This window comes from Macrotis lagotis, chromosome 1 (genome assembly GCF_037893015.1).
Source record: "Macrotis lagotis isolate mMagLag1 chromosome 1, bilby.v1.9.chrom.fasta, whole genome shotgun sequence".
NCBI classification, from domain to species: Eukaryota; Metazoa; Chordata; class Mammalia; order Peramelemorphia; family Peramelidae; genus Macrotis; species Macrotis lagotis.
In genome coordinates, this window is record NC_133658.1 from 688,296,820 (window position 1) to 688,316,572 (window position 19,753).

The 19,753-nt window shown below is 38.1% G+C and overlaps 1 protein-coding gene across 1 annotated transcript in view; it reads left to right on the forward strand.

Moving 5' to 3' along the window:
• Nucleotides 1-2,353: 2,353 nt before the first annotated feature.
• OLA1 (Obg like ATPase 1) overlaps nt 2,354-19,753 on the forward strand; it is a 256,203-nt gene continuing 238,803 nt past the window's right edge. The window contains exons 1-2 of the mRNA XM_074215686.1: nt 2,354-2,504; nt 3,695-3,795. Of these exons, the coding sequence (XP_074071787.1) occupies nt 3,695-3,795 (101 nt within the window). The 5' untranslated portion in view covers nt 2,354-2,504. The remainder of the gene's footprint in view (nt 2,505-3,694; nt 3,796-19,753) is intronic.

Genomic DNA, 19,753 nt, shown 5'->3' on the forward strand with positions numbered 1-19,753 from the left:
TTGATGTGCAGAATCAACTGAACATAGATAATTAATATAATTGATTGTAATTAGAAAGGTTTACCTAAATAGTCCAGGGAAATAAAGGAAGATGAAAGGTTAAATAGTGTAGGAAAAATTGCCAAATTTAAATAATGTAAATGTACTGAGACGCTACTGACACCATAAAATTGGCCTCTTATTTAATGGCCTATATTAAATAGCATTTTTAGAATTTTTAGTTTGGGAGTAGAAGGGAATACTATTAACTTGGAATTCAGGTCTGGGCTTGAATCAGGCTAGACTCTTCATAGTTTAGAATCAATACCATAACAAAATGAAATGCGTATAGATCATTCAACAGTTAACAACAGGGAATTTCTGTTATAGTATGGGAGAAGAATTTCAATAAGGGCAAACATTGAGGATACTTCAAGTCCATTTACCTAAGTAAATATCCCTTTCCTGACTTGTTCCTCTTTTTTACCATTAGGCAAGCATCTAAGAGAGGACCTGGAGCTCCCCCTTGGCTGTTTTATAATCAGACAATCACAAAGTGGTCAATAACCTGAGTCAATCAAACCTGGAGGATAGTCTCAAAATCTTTTAATGAAAACCAGACTAATTTGCATGATGGGGGGAGGGGCAGGCTATTGCTCCTGTCTGGAAATATGACTTCAATCTCAGAAATTTATCTTGACTTATTTTATTTCACAATGCTTTTTAAAAACTCTTATTGCCTTAGAATGGTTCAACTGCATTTTGACAATAGAGGAGACAATCTAGTTAAAGGTGAGAAAAGTCCAAGTAATAACTAGGGTTAGCATATGAAAGGACTGAGTGAGCTAAGAAATATTAAGACTGAAGAAGTGATTGGACTGTGGAATTAAAAAAGAACAGTGAAAAGATGAATGTGATTCTAAGTGTCTCAGGAACAGTTAGTATTTCTGTAAATGCTAGGCTTTTAAAGACATCTATTGTTTAAATATAAATATGGTATTAAAAGAAATAGCAACCTGGGGCAGCCACTTCTCCCTGACTAATAATTTAAGAGAGCAAAGAGATATAATTCTATCGCAATTTTCTCTTTAAGAAAAACATTAGTGAGGGGCAGCTAGGTGGCGCAGTGGATAGAGCACCGCCCCTGGAGTCAGGAGTACCTGAGTTCAAATCCAGCCTCAGACACTTAATAATTACTTAGCTGTGTAACCTTGGGCAAGCCACTTAACCCCATTGCCTAACAAAAAACTAAAAAAAAATGTAGTAACCTACTTAGAGATGAATTTGCTGAGGTTAGCTGTTTAGGAGTTAAGATACAGGCATACTGCTACCAGTTTGCATCCTACTCCGTGTGGCTACAGTTACAAAGACCTGAGACTATAGCATGACTTGTTTTCATTTTCCATCGTTCTAACCCTAGCACCTAATCTAGCCACTAGTCACTTGTTGAGTGAATGAATCCATAACTCCATGTAAATTGTTATTGGGAAGATTAAATTAATTCATATTGTAGGAATGGTGGATGAGTCCTGGAAGGACAGAACTCAAAAAAAAAATCCCATGAGGTCCAAAACAGAGCAAGAATCATAAGAAGGTACCAACTATGGCCTAAAGAACTGTAAGCCGTTACCAACCAGTTTGGGGGTGATATTACTTTTGGGGGGTTCAGTATATTTTGGAGGAAAATAATTGAAAGTACTCTTTGCAGATGTGTTGTACAGCTGGGGACAGTGCTTAAGGACCACAAGGCTGTTGAGCGGTGGAACCACATGGGCCCTAGATGAAGGTCAGGCACTACCTGTGAGGCTCTGGACTACTTGACTGACAGCCATCCCGTTTGGTCCCGCTAGGGTCCAGGCAGGCGGCTGCTGTTGTTGTCCATGGGGGGAACAGAGAAGCGCTAGCCGGGAGAACTGGGACTAGGCCCCCGCCCAGCACTCTCCCCGTAGGACCAGGATGAATGAGTGCATGTTCCCCTTCTCTTAGGGTGGCGGGAGAGATGGACCAAGGTGAAAAAGAAACGAAAAGACAAGCAGATCCGTGACATCTTCGCATCCCTGCCCGGGGACGGGGCAAGGATCGCGCGGGCCGACTCCGTCTCGACAGCACGCGGACGCGCCGCTCAAGAAGAGGCCAAGGACTGCAAGTCCAAGGCCGAGCGGGGCTCCGGGGTCCCGGGAGGCAGGAGGGACCACGTGGAGCAGACACGGAAGGCCGGGAGCTGGCTCGGGAGCCCCGCCCCTGAAGCGTCGGGCCCCGCCCCCGCGGGCTCGGCCCCGGGGCGTGGCCGGCCAATGGCGGCGAGGGGGCGGTGCCCGAGCGCGGCGGCTGCGGCGGCTGCCTGGGCTCCCGCGGGCGGCCGGGCCCGCCTGTTCCGCCGCCACCGTCGTGCGTGCTGCCGGCCCGACGGAGCCGCGCTCGCTCCCTCCCTCCCTCCCTCCCTCCGCTCTGCCCTCCTCTCGCTCCCGTCAGCCGCCGTCTCCCCGCGCGCCGGGGATCTGTGTCACCGCCGCCGCCTCGGCAAGGTGAGGCCCCGTGGGGAGGTCGCGGCCGGGCGCGCCCGTCCCCGTGGCTTCCCGGAGCGGGCGCGCCGCGGGTCCGACCCGCCGGGCCGGAATGAATGAGTAGGCCGCACGGCCTGGGGAGCCGCGGCCGGCCCCGGGCTGGGGCGTGCGCACATGGGGTGGCAGGCCGGGCCGCGCCGGGCCCCTGGTCGCCTGGGCTGGCCCGGGAGAGCCGGAGTCGGGGGCGGGGGGCAGGTGGAAGGGTCGAGGGGCCGGCGGGGAGCAGCCGCGGCCCCGGGCAGGGAGCCGAGGGGGACGGAGCCGGGACCCAGCGGCCCCCGAGAGGGACCGGTCCTTTATGGGGAGCCTGGACTACGTGACACGAGACAGCTGCGGGCCCGGCCAGCCCCGGCTGCGGGCCCGGCCAGCCCCGGCTGCGGGCCCGGCCAGCCCCGGCTGCGGGCCCGGCCAGCCCCGGCTGCGGGCCCGGCTGCAGGCCCCTGCCCGGAGGACAGGGACAGGCAACCTCAGACCTGAAAGCCACGCAAGCTTAATAAGGGACTGGATATGGGGGGGCGGATGATAGGATTTGGAGCTTAAAGGGACCTTAGGACACAGGGAGAACGGGGCAACTTAGTTCCTGGAGCAGAACTTTTCCTTCGGGCACTCGGAGGGGGGGGGTGGCTGGCACAAAATGTAGGAAGACACCAAAAGCTTATTTTTAGTATCTGCCCGTTTATGGGGAAGAGAGAGAGAGAGAGAGTCCATAGAGTGGACTCCATATAATATGCTAAATAGGTAGGAACCAGGCTTAAAGTGGGGAGAGGTACTGAGCTAATATTTCTTTTGCTATTTTATTGTACGTTATTACTACAGCCGCATATTAGGTTTGCAGAGAGCATAGTCGGCACACTGGTGCCTTAGGAGGGCTGTAGCTGAGTTTTTAATTTTCTCAGTAGCCATTGTGGTAAGCGTCTTGAAGACTTTGCAGGAGTGTTTGCAGTTAGAACTAAAGGATCTCTGAAAGGACTATTTTTAGAAAGCTATATGGAGTTCTGTCATTTTCTATGATTATTGTATTAACTTTTTTTTAATGGTGCTGTTCTAATGACTCCCTAACAGGTATAATTTGGTGGAATAAAGGTATATTTTGGTGAAGGGGACGAAGAAAAAAAAAAACCTTGATTAAAAGTTACATTTTGATGTTTCAGATGCCCCCCAAAAAGGGTGGTGATGGAATTAAACCACATCCAATCATTGGAAGATTTGGGACTTCATTGAAAATTGGTATTGTTGGATTACCAAATGTTGGGTAGGTGAATAGCAGGCTTTACATCTTTTATTTACATCTTGTAAGTCTTTAATGTTTTAATGTTATTCATGAGTATGTATATATATATATATATATATACACATATATATATATATATATATATGTATATTTACATCCAGTGCTTTGCAAACTTTAAAACATCATTTAGATGTTAGGTATTCTTACTAGCTATTATTTAGTTAACCCTTCTGTATTGTTTGGGTTGGGGTATGGAGCCCTGTCATCATGGAAAATCTGCCTAAAAATCTGTTGTCCCTCCCTTCAAACCAGAGAAAAAGCCTGAATTATTATGATATTGAGAGATAAAATATGCTGATAATGTACAATACTGTACATGCATTTCTGAGTTTTTTTAACTTTTTTGCTTGTCATTTGTGACCTGCAAAATTCCTCAAACATTTTCATTTAATTTCTTATGCTGACTCAGAATATATTGAAACTTCCATGCAAAAAGTTACAATGTGGAAGGGATACAGTATATGGTTTAGTGAGGTGCCCTTTCATTTAGGTTCAAGTCCATCCTCCAACATACTGAATATGTGACTATGTGCAAATTATTTGACTGCTGGTAAATTCTGAGATTAATTTGCTGTGAAGGTTTTAACTTATAGTGATAGATGGCATTTCCTTATCTGGGAGTCTTTTATAGCAATGAAATCACAAGTCTACTTACTCTCTATCCCTATTATATGTCAAAACTCAGGAAATAACTAAAGTTTAGAGTTTTGGTAGATGCTAAAAATAGTCAAATTTAAGTAATCTATTATTTAATTAACTTTAAGAATTAAATAACAGTTGTGTTTGGATTTCTTTTGTTTCATGGGTGCTTTCAAAGCCTATTTTTGACTTGGAAAAAGTTACATTTTAGCAATTTGAAATGCTTAATTTGAAATGCTTTGGAAACACACACAAGTATATTTAGCTATAAAGTAGGAAACTTTAAAAAACTGTATAGTTACTTTTTGTTTTAGCAAAATAGTTCCGGATTTGAATTCAGGGAGACCTAGCTTCAAATCATACTTCACTTAATAACTGTGTGATCCTAGGCAAGTCACTTAATCTCTCTTTCCTCAATTCATCTAAAAAAGTTATGAGTTGGACTAGAAGGCTTTTAAGGTCTCTTCATACTACATTACAAAGTATAATCCTTAAAAACAGTTAAGCAAAAACTGCCTGATATTTTACTTGTTTTCACTTCAGTTGGATTCTGTTTTTAACAGAAGAAATATATATACTTGATTTTTGATAATAGGGTATCAATATTCTCTGTTACATTTGACCTGAGTTTTATATTTTTAATGTCTATTTATTTACATTGGGAAGATCAGTACTGATATTGTTTTTTTGATGATCCTTTATTCATTGTAGAATTATAGAATCTCAGATTTAGACTTGAGAGAAGCTCAGAGGTCATTTAATCCAACTATCTCATTTGTAGATGAGGAAACTGTAGACCAGAGAGACCAAATTAAGTAATTTGCCCAGGGCAAACATTTACATATTAAGCCAAAGACTAGATTTTTTTTTTCTGGTGTTTATACATTGTCTAATTTCTCAAACCCTTGAATCCGATTTTCAAACTTATCACTCTATGAATTGCTTTTTGCAACAACCCTCTTTTAACTTTTATATATGTGTGTCTATGTATGTATTTGTCTGTCTGACTGTCCATCTGTCTCTAGATTTACCTACTACCTCACTAATAAGACAGCACTAAGATTAAGGAAGACTGGGAAAGGTTTCTTTTAGAAGGAGAGACTTTAACTGACAGTTGAAGCAAGTCAGGAGGTAGAGATAGGAGGGGAAGCCTGCTGGCATGGGGGCCATGTGCAAGAAAGACAAACTCCTGTTTCTGCACAGTTTATTTTTAAAGTCTTTAGGGGGCAGTTAGGTGGCAGAGTGGATAGAGAGCACTGACCTTGAAGTTAGGAGGACCTGAGTTCACATCCAACCCCAGACACCGAATATTTACTGTGTGACCTTGGACAAGTCACTAAACTCCATTGCTTTGCAAAAACAACAACAAAAAAAGTCTTCAGTTAATAGGCATTTGTTGAGCACTCACTGCTTGCTAGGCATTGTACTTAAACCTATCCAAAGAAAGGCAGAAATCTGTTCCTGCTCTAAAGGAACTCAAAATCTAATTGGGGGGGGGGTGATAACAGGCAAACAGGTCTTTGTAGACAGAATAGAAGCTGGATATTGTACATTGGATATGCATCTACACTGGGAGGATCTAGGCTTTGAGGGACTCAGGAAAGACTTGTATAAGAAGAGTAGCTGAGACTTGAGAGTAGCTAGGGAAGTTAGGAGATAGAAATGAGCAGAGAACATTGTAAATCTTTGGAAGATCAGATTTCAGATTACTATGTAAATTCCTGTTGGTTGAGAATTCTTTTATTAGAATTTAAGCTCCTTAGAGCAGGGACTATCTCATTTTAAAATTTGGAATTCAAGCTATTAGCAAAGGTTATGGTATGTAGTAAGTGCTTAGTGAAAGGTTTTTATATTAGTATTACAGATGAGACTACTGAGGTTTAGAAATTCCAAATGACTTTCTCAAGGTTAAATAGTTATTAAGTGGCAGAGTACTATTACATTTGATACTTCCCTCTTTTTTGCCATATACATATATATATATATATATATATATATATATATATAGCTAATTAGTTACTAGGTCCTGTTGATCCTACTTCTGTAACATCTTTTGCATCTCCCTCTTCTCTATTTTTATGACTAACCCAGAACAGAGGCTTGTTCTCCTTTTCTATATTATTTTGTGTAAGCTTCTTCATAGATTTTCTAACTTCTTCTCTCTAGTCTGTCCTTCATACCATTTCCAGAATAATCCTTTAAAAATATAGAACCCTTTTACCTCTCTGCTTAATAATTTTCAGTGGTTTTTGCATTTCTTCTTGAGAACCATATTCTCTGCCTGTTATTCAAAGCTCTCCATAACTTAGTGCCATCCATCTTTTCTAGTTTTATATCTAATGACTAACCTCCCTAGACTCTGTGCTTCAATCAAAATTGCTTTTGTCTGTCAAGGTAATATAATATATACCTTCTATTTCTGTACCTTTCCTTACATATTTGACCATTAGGTAACTAACCTCAGGCTAAGAAATGCATAAATGTTTTGCCCAGGGTCACAGAACTGAATCTGGAATGCCTCCTAACTCACTATATCTGCAGTGTCCTCCTTCTCCTTAATTCTATTCTTTAAAGACTTCAAATGCAACTTCAGGGAAGCTTTCTCTGACTTCTTTCTGTCATGGAATAGTGAATGTAGTGTTTTGGACATTGGCAGGAAAAACCTCTGTTTCTTTCATACCTTTGACATTTATTATCACTGTCATCATGAGTAAATCACTTTTCTAAGTTTTAGTTTGCTCATTTGTAAATGGGGGTCAATAATAACTCACAGATTTGTTGCAAAATTTTTTGCAAATCTTAAAAATACATATTAGTTAAATTGTTAATTTATTCTCATCTATTTTGATGAGATTCAGATGGAAACAGTTCTGTGATGTCAGTTACTATTCTGGTATTATTTTATAATTAATACTCTATGGACAGGTTGCTAAAATATTTTTCTTTGTAGTTGTATAAAATTTTTAGAATCTAAGTTGATTCTCTTTAAACTCAAAGAATCATCTTTGAGACAACTTTAGTAGTAGACAGAGATACCTGAGATGATTTATATCTCATTATATTCCCATGTGATTTTGATCTACCTTTCTATGTTTTGAAAGCTTTTTAATTCCATATGATTTGTATAGTATGGATATTTCGTATGGCAGTCTCTATTAAAACAGCCTCAAATAAACTTTATATCTAGGCAACAATTTGGTTGACATGAATGTTCTGGTCCCATTATATTGGTTGAGTTCTTATTTGTAACATGAAGATTTCTTGTCTTTCAGTTCATGAAAGATAACAGATAGATATTCCATTTACAATTTGTATTTAGTAGTTAATAAATTTTTACTGTCTATAGTAATATACTGCGTAATAGTCTATTGTTTTCTTGATTAATCTACATTGACCACTAAATCCAGTCTTTCTAAGAAAAAATCTTTTGCAATTTCTTGGACTAATGATCCTGAATTGCTATCATAAAACCTTTCTGGTTCCACAATGAGATCCAAGTGATTCAACCATTGGTTTGATTGTTTTTGTTATTGTTGTTGGTTGCATTCTTGTGGATAATGCCTGTGGAGAGCTTTTTGATTCTATTCTTGCACTTTAGCTGTTTGATGGGTTCTGACCAGATATAAATTTGCTTTTGGTTACATTCAACATGTACTTGTTATCAGTTTTTACTATTTCTTGGTGATGTTATTTCTGATTGGTCTCATAGGTATTCTTCTAGATTTTTGACCTGTTTGTTATATACTCTAAGAATATTTATCAATCCTTGTTTTTAAGTCATTTTTTTTTTTTTGGTGAAAATGTTAATTTTTTTATTCTTGCCTTAGGATGGTTGACCCTCTGTTTCATTAAATATTGTATGGATTTTTGAGTATATAGTTTCATATCTGTAATGTGCAGTTTTTCTTTAAATATTTTGTAATTAATTTAACTTTGGTTTTAGGATGCCAGTTAGTCCTAGGTTTTTCTTTACTATCTTTTTGCTTAAGGTGTTTTACCTGGAGTAGAGCAAGGTACTTGTGGGTATTTTATTTCAATCTTTGGTCAGTAGAACCTTGGAATAGAGTCTTGAAGCTCGTAGCTGTTATTTTTGTTTGGTTCATATTAAGAATTTACCCTTCTCACAAGCAGAAACAGGAGAATATCATATACATTAACAACAGCATTGTGTGATGATCAACTGTGAGATTAGCTCTTCTCAGAGATACAGTGATCAAAGACCAGTCCCAAAAAATGTGTAATGGAAAATGCCATCCACATCCAAAGAAAGAACTATGGAGTCTGAATGCATTCTATTTTTACATTTTGAAATTGTATTTTTAGTTTTTTCTTTCTCTTACTGTACTGGAAAATTTCTCTGGTCTTTTTTGGGGCAGATATGTCACTGTATCTGTCATAATTCCTTTATTCACATTTCTGATATTTAATACATAACAATAATATTAATTTTGCTTGATACTTTACTCTTGACTACTCTGTACATTTATCCATATATAATGATTAAATTGTTTGACAATTAACCATAGGGACATGATCTTAAGAGATAGGCTGAACACTTTCATAGTGTTCTTAACAGACCATTGTCAATCAATGCAGAAACTATTGATCATTTACCTCAAGTTGAAGTCAATCAGTCCCTAACTGCAGTTCCAACTGAAGAAAAAGTTTTGAATGCCATTAGGCTCCTTTCAGTTGGCAAAGCACCTGGTGCTGATTCTATTCCAGCTGAGATCTACAAGGTGTGTGTGTGTGTGGGGGGGGGAGTCCATTGCTCATCCATCCAAAAACTGATTGGCATGAAGAGGTTATCCTCCAAGAATTCAAGGATGCCTCCATTGTCCATTTCTATAAAGGTAATGAGAATAGATTGTTCTATGACATTCACAGGGGCATTTCTCTTTTTGTCTTTGCTGGTAAGATTCTTGCTAGAATCCTTCTCAGTGGGCTGATCCTTCACCTGATCACCTCCCTGAGAGCCAGTGTGGCTTCAGAGAGGGTGGAGGAACAGTCGATATGGTGTTTGCTGCCTGACAACTCCAGGAAAAATGCCAGGAACAGATCAGAGGTCCTTATACAACATTTGTAGATCTGACCAAGGCCTTTGATACCATCAGTTGTGAGGATTTATGGAACAGTATGTCAAAATTTGGTTGTCTGGAGAAGTTCATCATTATTGTATGTCAGTTCCATGATTCCATGCTTGCTCAGGATCTGGATAGTAGACTGTACTCTCGAGATTCCCCAGTCATCAATGGAGTGAAACAAAGCCGAGTCCTTGCTCCCATACTTTTTAGCATAATGTTTTCAGCCATATTATCAAATGCCTTATCTGAGGATGAACACGACGTGATGGTAAATTTTTCAACTTGAAAAGGCTATAAGCCAAGACCAAAGTGGAGAGTATGTTGGTGCATGAAGATCTTCTGTTTGCAGATTGTGCACTCATTACAACCTCTCAAGCTGAGATGCAACAAAGTATGGATCAATTCTCTGCTGCTTGGGCTAATTTTAGTCTAACAGTTAATATCAAGAAAACAGGAGCTCCATCAGTCAGCCACACCACTCATATGTGGAACCATCGATTACAGTAAATGGAGAATTTTTACATACTGGGGACAACTTACCTTGGCAGTATCCTTTCCAGGGAGGTACACATTGACAATGAGCTTGACACATGCATTGCCAGAGCTTGCTCAGTATTTGTGAGGCTCTAATAGAAAGTGTGGGAGAGAAGAGGTAATAGATTGACACCAAACTGAAGGTTTACAGAACTGTTGTGCTGACCTCATTGCTATATGCCTGTGAAACCTGGACAGTCTACCAGCGCCATGTCAGGAAACCGAATCGCTTTCATTTAAATTGTCTTAGGAAGATTTTGAAGATCACCTGGTAGAAGACACCAGACACTGAGGTCCTTTCTTGAGCTACACTGCCTAGCATTCCAACATTACTATAGAGAGTGGAACTATGATGGGCTGAATACATTGTTAGAATGCCAGATGCATACCTGCCCAAAGGACTATTTTATGAAGAATTCACATAGGGCAAATGCTTACAAGGGGGGTTAAAAGAAGCAATACTGAGACACCCTGAAGGTCTCATTGAAGAACTTTAGAATTGATTATACAGCAATGGGAGACACTGGTCCAGGACCATCCAGCATGGCATGCCCTCATCAGAGAGGGTGTTGTGCTCTATAAGCAAGGCAGAATTGAAGCAGCTCAAGGAAACGTGAAATATGTAAGTTTAGAGTAACCACCCCAGTTGTTCACATGGACTATTTGTGCCCAACCTGTGGTAGAACATTCTGAGCTCATATTGGTCTGATCAGCCACAGTTGAACACACTGTAAATTGTCTTAAACATAGTGATGTCATTTTGGTCTTCTTCGATAATGAAGGACAAGTACCAACTAATATCCAAATTCTAAAAAAAATTTGGAAAAAAATCCCTTTATTTTTTCATACTATATAAAACCTTGTAATGAGCTATAGTTAATATTATGTCTTATATGTAAACTAAGACTACGGGGATATAGTAGATAAAGTGTTGGATCTTGGAGTTGGGAAAACTTATGTCTGATACAAATTGTGTAACCATGGACAATTTACTTGATCTTTCTAGGCCTTTCTGGGAATTATAATACTGTGAGATCTACCTGGTGTACAGGACTGTGGTGAAGTGCAAATATGATAATGCATGTAAAACACTTCATATATCTCAGAACCCTGTATGAAATCCAGTTGTTAATGTACGGTTCATTAAAAAGAGTCATTTAAGGTATAATATGTCCATGTGATGAGTAGGCTAATGTATTTCTTTCAGAATTTACTTTTGCCTTTACTGATTCTATAATATTCTGAAATTTTACATATAGTTATAGAGAAAATTGTGTACTCTTTTTAAGGATAGAAATAAAATATTTTATTTTCTGGAATACAATGATATTAGAAGCTAAGTAGGGGAATAGATATTCCTTTATTACATAGATAGGTTTTTAATTGAGATAATATGGTAAAAGCCTATAAATATATTTTTTTAAAGCTCTTTAAAGCTCTTTAAGGGGTCTAAATGTATAAAAATGGCCTCATTTCACAAAAAAGCCTTATAGGCTATAACACTGCAGCCTGAGGAGCAAAACTTTCAAATTCTCCTTTGCTTTTGCAAAGCTTTTCTTCTGTAATAGATTTGAATAGATCAGAATGTCTTAACATGCCACTGAAGCCTATAGTAATAATCCTTAGAGTTTTTCCTTTTTCTTGACTCCTTTCTGCTGTGTGTGTGTGGTGTGTGTGTGTGTGTGTGTGTGTGTGTGTGTGTGTGTGTGTGTGTTCGTTCTATGTACATGTGTGTGCGCCTGCAAAGCTCCTGGCAGATAATAGATGACATAGATTTTATGAAATTTTAAATAAATGGCCAAGGTAAAATGATTTTAGACATGGAGTTTTGTCTTCAAAATTCAGTTTGACTACATGGTAAGAATTTTTGTTGAATAAGAAAAAAAATAAACCTGTATTTTGCTATCTTACCACATGACAATTTATTAATTTTATTTTACTGTCTGAAAAATGTATCTTTTAAGCCAGTCCTTAGTGAAGCCTTTGCCAATTGCTGAATTATGTAATACTACATTCTATAAGATATAATAATCAATGAGTATTTATTAAGTGCCAGACATTCTGCTAATTGTACAAAAATAAAGGAAACAAATTGTTTTCTCAAGTAGTCTGTATTCCAACTCATGATACAAGTATAAAGGGTGTACAGAATAAATATATTACAAAATAGGTAATTAGCACTAATTAGGTTGGGAGAGCATTAGAACTTGGGAAGATCATGAAAAGTTTAGGTGGGACCGAGCTCTCTCCTGATGTCGAATGGAACTCTGAGGAGGGTGGATTTTGGCCATGGTCAGTTCAAAGGAGCTATGCACTCCCTGGAGCTATAGGTTGGAAAATATTTTAAAATTAAATAGAAAAGGTTATAACTTATTCTTGAGGTCATAGGGAATCACCTGTGTAAATTGAGTTATTGACACAATCAGATCTGTGCTTAAGGAAATCACTTTGGCAGTTGTGTGAAAGATTGAGTGGACTGGGGAGAGACTTAAAAACAAAGAGCCTGATCAGTGTGAGTAGAGAGAGAGGGGATTGGATGTGTGTGGGGATTTAGCAGCCATTGTACATGTGGAATGAGGAAGAGTCAGGGATTGAATATAATGCTGAGATTTTGAATCTGAGAGAGACTGGAAGAATGGGATACCTTTGACAGAAACAAGGAAAGTTACCTCAAAAACATACCCTAAAACACATCCCCAAACATATCTTTGGGGAAAAAGATAATGACTCATGTGAAAGAATGAGCTATCCTATATGTTTAACTGACTGGAGTGAAAGAATAGGTCTAATGGAATCTAAGGATATAAGACTTGGGAGATAGGAAATTTGATGGAGCATCAATATGCAAACTGAATTCTCTAATGTGAAGACTGGATTTATGGAGGAGAGGATTACAGTGAGCCAGGTGCAAAATTCCTTCATAAAAGAGGGAAAATGACCTGGTATAGGTCATTAAACTGTAGATACTGATTTGAAAAAGGTGGAAAACCACAGTGGGCTGAATTTTTCAAAGGAAGTTATTGAGTAACTTTGGCAAAGGAAGAATTTGGAATTGTCAGTGGAAAGCAAAGAATATTCCAGTTCTTTCTCCAAAATATATATTGGGGAGTGGGGCAGGATGTGATCGAGTATTTGTCAGTTCATATAATCAGTCAGGATTATCTAGAAGAAACCAGATATTAATGAGAACTATGTTTACTATGAAATAGGAATTTCAGAAGACATAGTTGCTATATTGTATATCCTTCGCATATGTTCAGGGAACAGAATCCCCATAAAATGCCAACAATATTTAAATTTCTTTTTAATCTTTTGGCCCCTTACCCATGCTATTTATGCTTTGATAATCCAAACTTTGGATGACCTCTACTGTCTTGCACCTACTGCTTGGAGGAAGTCTCACAATCCTTCACTATGTATTTATGTTATCTAATAACAGTTGAGATTTTTAAAATATTTTCTGCATATTCAGTACCTTGCCAAGCATTGAGGTTACAAAGACAAAAGTTAAAGGCCCTTATTACAAGGAGCTTAAATTCCCTTGGAGGGTGACAACACACACATAACACAAGTGTATAAATACTGTATATAAAATAATTATGAGGAGGTTTGGGGAGGGATTGTATCAGCAGCTGCAGGGATCAGGAAAGACATTGTTAGGATGTGTGCTTATATTGGAGGTGGGGTTTGATAGAAATTAAGAATTCCAGGAGATAAAAGTGAAGGAGTGAGTGAGTACATTCCCATTATATGGTACATCCAGTACAAAGACAAGGAGATGAGAGATGGAGTGTTTGTTCTATGGGTGGAACAGCAAATAGTTAGTTTGACTAGATTGCACAGTTTGTAAGGGGAAAAGAGATGTTAAAAAAAAAAAAAGAAAGAATTGAAAGGTAGGGAGGCCAAATTGTGAAGAGATTTATATGTTAAAAGAGTGTGTGTGTGTGTGTGTGTGTGTGTGTGTGTGTGTGTGTGTGTGCATTCTTCCCAACTCTTTTCCATTATTTTATTTTTCAGCTACATGAAATGGTAGTTTTCAGCAATTATTTTTTAGGGTTTTTGCAAGGCAATGGGGTTAAGTGACTTGCCCAAGGCCACATAGCTAGGTAATTACTAAGTGTCTGAGGCCAGATTTGAACTCGGGTCCTCCTGACTCCAGGGCCAGTGCTCTATCCACTGTGACACCTAGCTAATCCTTAGAAATTTTTTTTGTAAAGTTTTACGTTTCACATTTTTTCCTTTCCTTCCCCCTTTTCCCTCTCCCCCCAATAGAAAGCAATCCAACATAGACCATACATGTATAATTATACTAAATGTAGATCTTTGTTAGCTATGTTGTGAGAGAAGAATCAAATCAAAATGGAGGGGGAAAAATAGAGAAGAAATGCATAAAGCAATTTTTAGAAATTGAAGATGGTAAGTTCTGATCTGCATTTAACCTCTACAAATCCTTCTGTGGATATGGGTGGTGTTTTCCATCACAAGTTAAAGAACATATATATATATATATACATATATATATATATGTATATGTATATATATATGTATATATATATATATATGTTCATCTGAGAAGTAATAAAAAGCTGATATAGTTAGAATGTTTATGGGGCAAATGATTCAAAATGTTCAAAAGGCATTTGGTAATGTGAAATTAAGGCTGGATAGAAAGATTCTAGGATATCTTTGTAGACATGATATTTGAATTTAGGGGAGCTGATATGATTGTGAACCACATAATACAGAGCTCAAGTTTTTTAACCTTGGTCCTGTCAACTTGTTTTTTAAATGCCTTGATAATTGTATTTTAATATACTTGTTTCTCTTGTAATTCTATGCATTTAAAAATCTTATTTTGAGTTGTCCAAAAGCTTCACCATGACAGGAAAAAGACTAAGAATTCCTTGGATTACTGTATTTCCCCATGTATAATTTTTGGGCCTGAAATTTGAAAAAAAATGTATTACATAAAGTTATTGAACTCAAGTTTTATTCATCATAAAATTCATACAACTCCTTATCACTGTCAATACTCCCATCCATTAGCTTGTCCTCATCTGTCTTTGATGATGAATCACTGTCTTAGGAGAGACTCTGACTGCTCTCCTGCCTGTTCTCTGGTCTGGGGTTGACCATAAGCTCTCCTTGGGCAAGTCTGGTGCATGGATGTCCATTCCATTTCATGAACCTAAAAACACCAATTGTCCTTTGAAATTAATACCTTCATTTTCATCAACAATTCTTCTTGCCTCTTGCTGAACTATCTTTGTGGATGCAGGAATTCCACTTTCCCTTTGCTCTTCAATCGATATTTTCCATTCCTTCTCTAATTCAGACCATTTGGCTGACTTGCCTCTCATGACCTTCTGCTATGGCATTTTCAGGAGGGTTTCCTTCTTCCCATAGCCAGTCTCAGATTGTTTTCTCAGTTGGAGGACCAAACTGACATTCAGCAGCATGATTTCCATTCGCTTTTGCAAACTGGATCACTTTTAACTTGAATTCAGCATTGTATGAAAATCTTTTCTGAGCTATTTGGGTAGAATATGGCAAAATGTAACCTAATATACCAGTAACAAATGTGAAACAATGAGTGCAAAGAAAACAATCAGGAAATGCAAGTAAAACAATCTACAACCACTATATAAGATGCACCTAGTTTTTGGACCCCAATTTTTTTGAAAAATGGTGCATCTTATACATGGGGAAATTTGGCAAGAGAAGTCAGGACAGACTATAGATGTGAGGAGGAAGACCCTAGCAAGGGAGATTGAGAGTCAGACAGAAATAAAAATTAGAAGAGATAAATACCTTAAAAACTGAGAGGACAGAATATATAGAAGTTGAGTGATCTACAGTGTCAAAAGCTGCAGAGAGGTCAAGAAGGATGATGACTGAGAAAAAATTTAGCAATTAGGTGATTATTAGTAGCTTTGGAGAGAGCAGTTTCAGTTGAATGATGAAATTGGAAACCAGATTGTAGAAAGTTTAGAATGGAGTGAGGGGAGAGAAAATAGAGGTAAACTGAGAATAGATGGCTTTCTCAAGAAGTCAAGGAAGAAAATGAGGAGAAACAATGGAGATGATTGGATTCAGTGAGGGTTTTTTTTTTTTAATAGGATGGAGTAGCCTTGGGTATCAGGAGGCAACCAATAGATAGGGAGACATTGAAGATTAAAGAGAAAGGGAATGATAGTGGAGGCAAAAATGGAATCAAGGATACATGGAGAAGAATAGGCTTTGGTAAAAAGAGTCAGTTATAATTTTGTTGTTGCAGCCACAAAGTGGTCTTACGAGCTGCTAGGAACTTAGGAGCCAATAAAGTCTGCCTGCCACTCTTAAATCTCTTGGACAAAGGGAAGCTGAGACCCAAGGTCTTGTGAGTGCTCAATGTGGGAGATGAAGCTAATTCTTTCCCCAGCCCAGCTGGAGCTTTGAAACTGAGAAATTCTGTCTTACAGCTTTTCATAGCAATCAGTATTGGAGTCATGATGTCTTACACACAGGAGTGCTATAATTATGGTTTATTCCCTTCTCTCCTGCTCCATTCAGAATTTTTCTACATAACACTCTTGTTTTGCTCTTGTCTTTGCTAAGATGAACACTTTTTGGACCTTTTTCCTACTCCCCTTTTCTTTGGGAGCTTGTCCTAGTTATTATTTCCCCTACTTTAGCCTGGTTGTTATCCACCAATTCCAGTGTTACCTATGAATATTCCCCAAATTACTCTATCTTGAAATAATTTTCTCTTGGCCCTACTCTCTCTGCAAATTACTGTCCTAGCTCTTTCTTTACATTTGAATCCATATTCCTGGAGGAAACTTTTTATTCCTCTCTATTTCCTTAACTTCTCTGTTCCTTGAAGTTAACTTTCAGCTCCACTCTTCAAATAAACATATACTTTTCAAAGGTTGCCAACTTTTTAAAAGAGAAATTTTTATTCACATTTTTGATTTGACATTCTGTATTGTTATTGTATTCCTTTCTTTATTCTTTCCAGGAGAGTCATTATTATATTGATTGATGAATAAACAGAGGAAGAAAAAAGTTCAGCAAAAGTAAACCAAAATGTTGAAAGAGTCTGACATTATCTGCAATGTTCCACCTTCTTTGTTGTCACCCAGTTATATATGTCAGTCAGCAAGTATTTATTAAGCTCCTGCTCTATGTAAAGCATTATGCTAAGTGCTAGGGATACAGAGAAAGGCCAGAAAGAAGCTATCTCCCCACTCCAATCCATTCTATATTTAGCTACTAAAATTATTTTTCTAGAATGCAGATCAGATCTTGTCAAACTCTCCCCACCCCTCTTTGTGCAATAAATGATTCTTGATTGCTTTTGAGACAAATACAAATTTTTTTTTGACTTCAAAACCATTTATAAACTAGTCCTCTCCTACCTTTATAGTCTTCTTGAACCTTATTCTCTGATACATGCTCTTAAATCCAGCAACATTGGCCTCCTGACTGTTCTATGAACAAAGTTTCATTGTCTCTGGATATTTCTCTGGTTAGACCCCCCCCCCCCCCATACTTGGAGCACTTTCCCTCCTCTACTCCAACTATTGATCTCCCTGGCTTCCCAGAGGGACTTCAGATTAAAATATACCACTAAGGTGTAAGACTCATAAAAATAGAGAAAAATATGGTTTAAAAATGATGATAGTTAAGATTTGAAAATAGTTGAATGAATGGATTCAAAATGTCCTTACTGTTATTATTCATTCATGTCCAACTCTTTATGGACCAAAATGTGATCAACCTCAAATTTGTTGCTTCCATGGCACTATTAACATCTAAAATTCCTCTTCCTACAGGAAGCCTCCCCCAACCCCCTTTTAATTCTAGTGCCTTCTCTATGTTAATTATTTCCTTTTTTTATCCCAAATTTCTACATCTTATATATATTTATTTGTATGTTGTCTCCTTCATTAGATTGTAAGCTCCTTGAAGGTAGGAATTGTTTGTTGCTTCTTTTTTGGTACCTGGCAAATAGTAAGCACTTAATTAATTTTCGTTGAATTGAATTACTGAAAGTGAATTTGCTTTCAGACAGCTCACAGTCTGATTTGACAGACAATATGTACACAATTATCTCCAAACAAATCTATCTATCTATCTATCTATCTATACAGAGAGAGAGAGAGAGAGAGAGAGAGAGAGAGAGAGAGAGAGAGAGAGAAAAGACACTAAGTTTGGGTAGGACTGGGAAAGGTTTCTTAGGTGAGTCTTTAGTTAAGACTTAAGAGAAATCAGAGAAGCTGGGAGGCAGAGATGAGAGAGTTCCAGGTTTGAGGGACAGCCAGTAAACATGCCTGGTGTTAGGAGATAGCATGTCTTGTGTAAGGAACAGTAAGGAGCCCAGTGTCACTGGATCATAGAGAGTTGTAAGATGTCAGAAGACTGGGCCAGGTTATAAAGAGCTTAAAAGTTCAAAAAGTTCAAAGCTGTGTTTTTCTAGTAACAATATATTGCTGTGAGAATTGGACTATAATAAGGAAAGCTGAATGCTGCAGAATTAACCCTTCTGAACTGGACTGCTTTTGGAGGAGACTTTTGAGGGTCCCTTGGAGAGCAAGAAGATCAAATTAGTTAATACTTAGAGAAATGAATTCAGACTCTTCATTTGAACAAATGCTGAAGATAAAAATAAAACTTAAATACCTTTCCCACATAATGAGATGTTAGGATTCATTGGAAAAGACCTGGTGTTAGGAAAAGATTGAAGGCAAAAGGAAAAGGGAACAGCAGAGGATGAGATGGATAGATAATGTTAATAGTGTCATGGAAGCAACAGATTTGAGGTTGATCAGACTTTGGTCCATAAAGAGTTGGACATGAATGAATAAGAACAGTAAGAACATTTTGAATCCATTCACTCAACTATTTTCAAATCTTAACTATCATCATTTTTAAACCATATTTTTCTCTATTTTTATGAGACTTACACCTTAGTGGTATATTTTAATCTGAAAATATGGTTAGTCATTACATTGATTGGAGTCTTTCAAAGTTGGTTATATTTTATATAATATTGTTGTCATTGTACAAATTGTTCTTCTGGTCCTGGCGATTTCATTCTTCATCAGTTCATACCAAGTCTTTCCAAGTTTCCCTGAAACCATTGCATTCATTGTTTTTTTACCACATAATAATTTTGTATCACATTTTATCCCATAAATTATTCTACCATTCCCCAGTTGCTGGGCATACATTTCAGATTCCCTTTATCCCTTCCTTCTTGTTTATGTGAACTTAAAATTTATATACTCTGATAATATGAGATAATTTCCCCTAGGCTTTCTTTTTCTTTGCCCCTATTATGTTTCTTTTTCATTTTCTTTCCATTCTTTTTTTTTGAATTTTAATCATTTAAGGCAGTGGGGTTAAGTGACTTGTCCAGGGTCACACAAGTAGGCAATTATCAAGTGTTTGAGACCAGATTTGAACTCAGGTCCTCCTGACTCCAGGGCCAGTGCTCTATCCACTGCACCTTTTAAGGTCATTGAAAAACAACAGCACACCCCCAGGCCCTCTCCTTAACTAAATTCTGTGCTTCCTGATAATGATAGGGTTTAGGAAGGAAATATTATCTCCCCATATTAGAATATAATAATTTTATCTTTCTTTAGTAGATTTATCATTATTTGTGTTTTACTTTA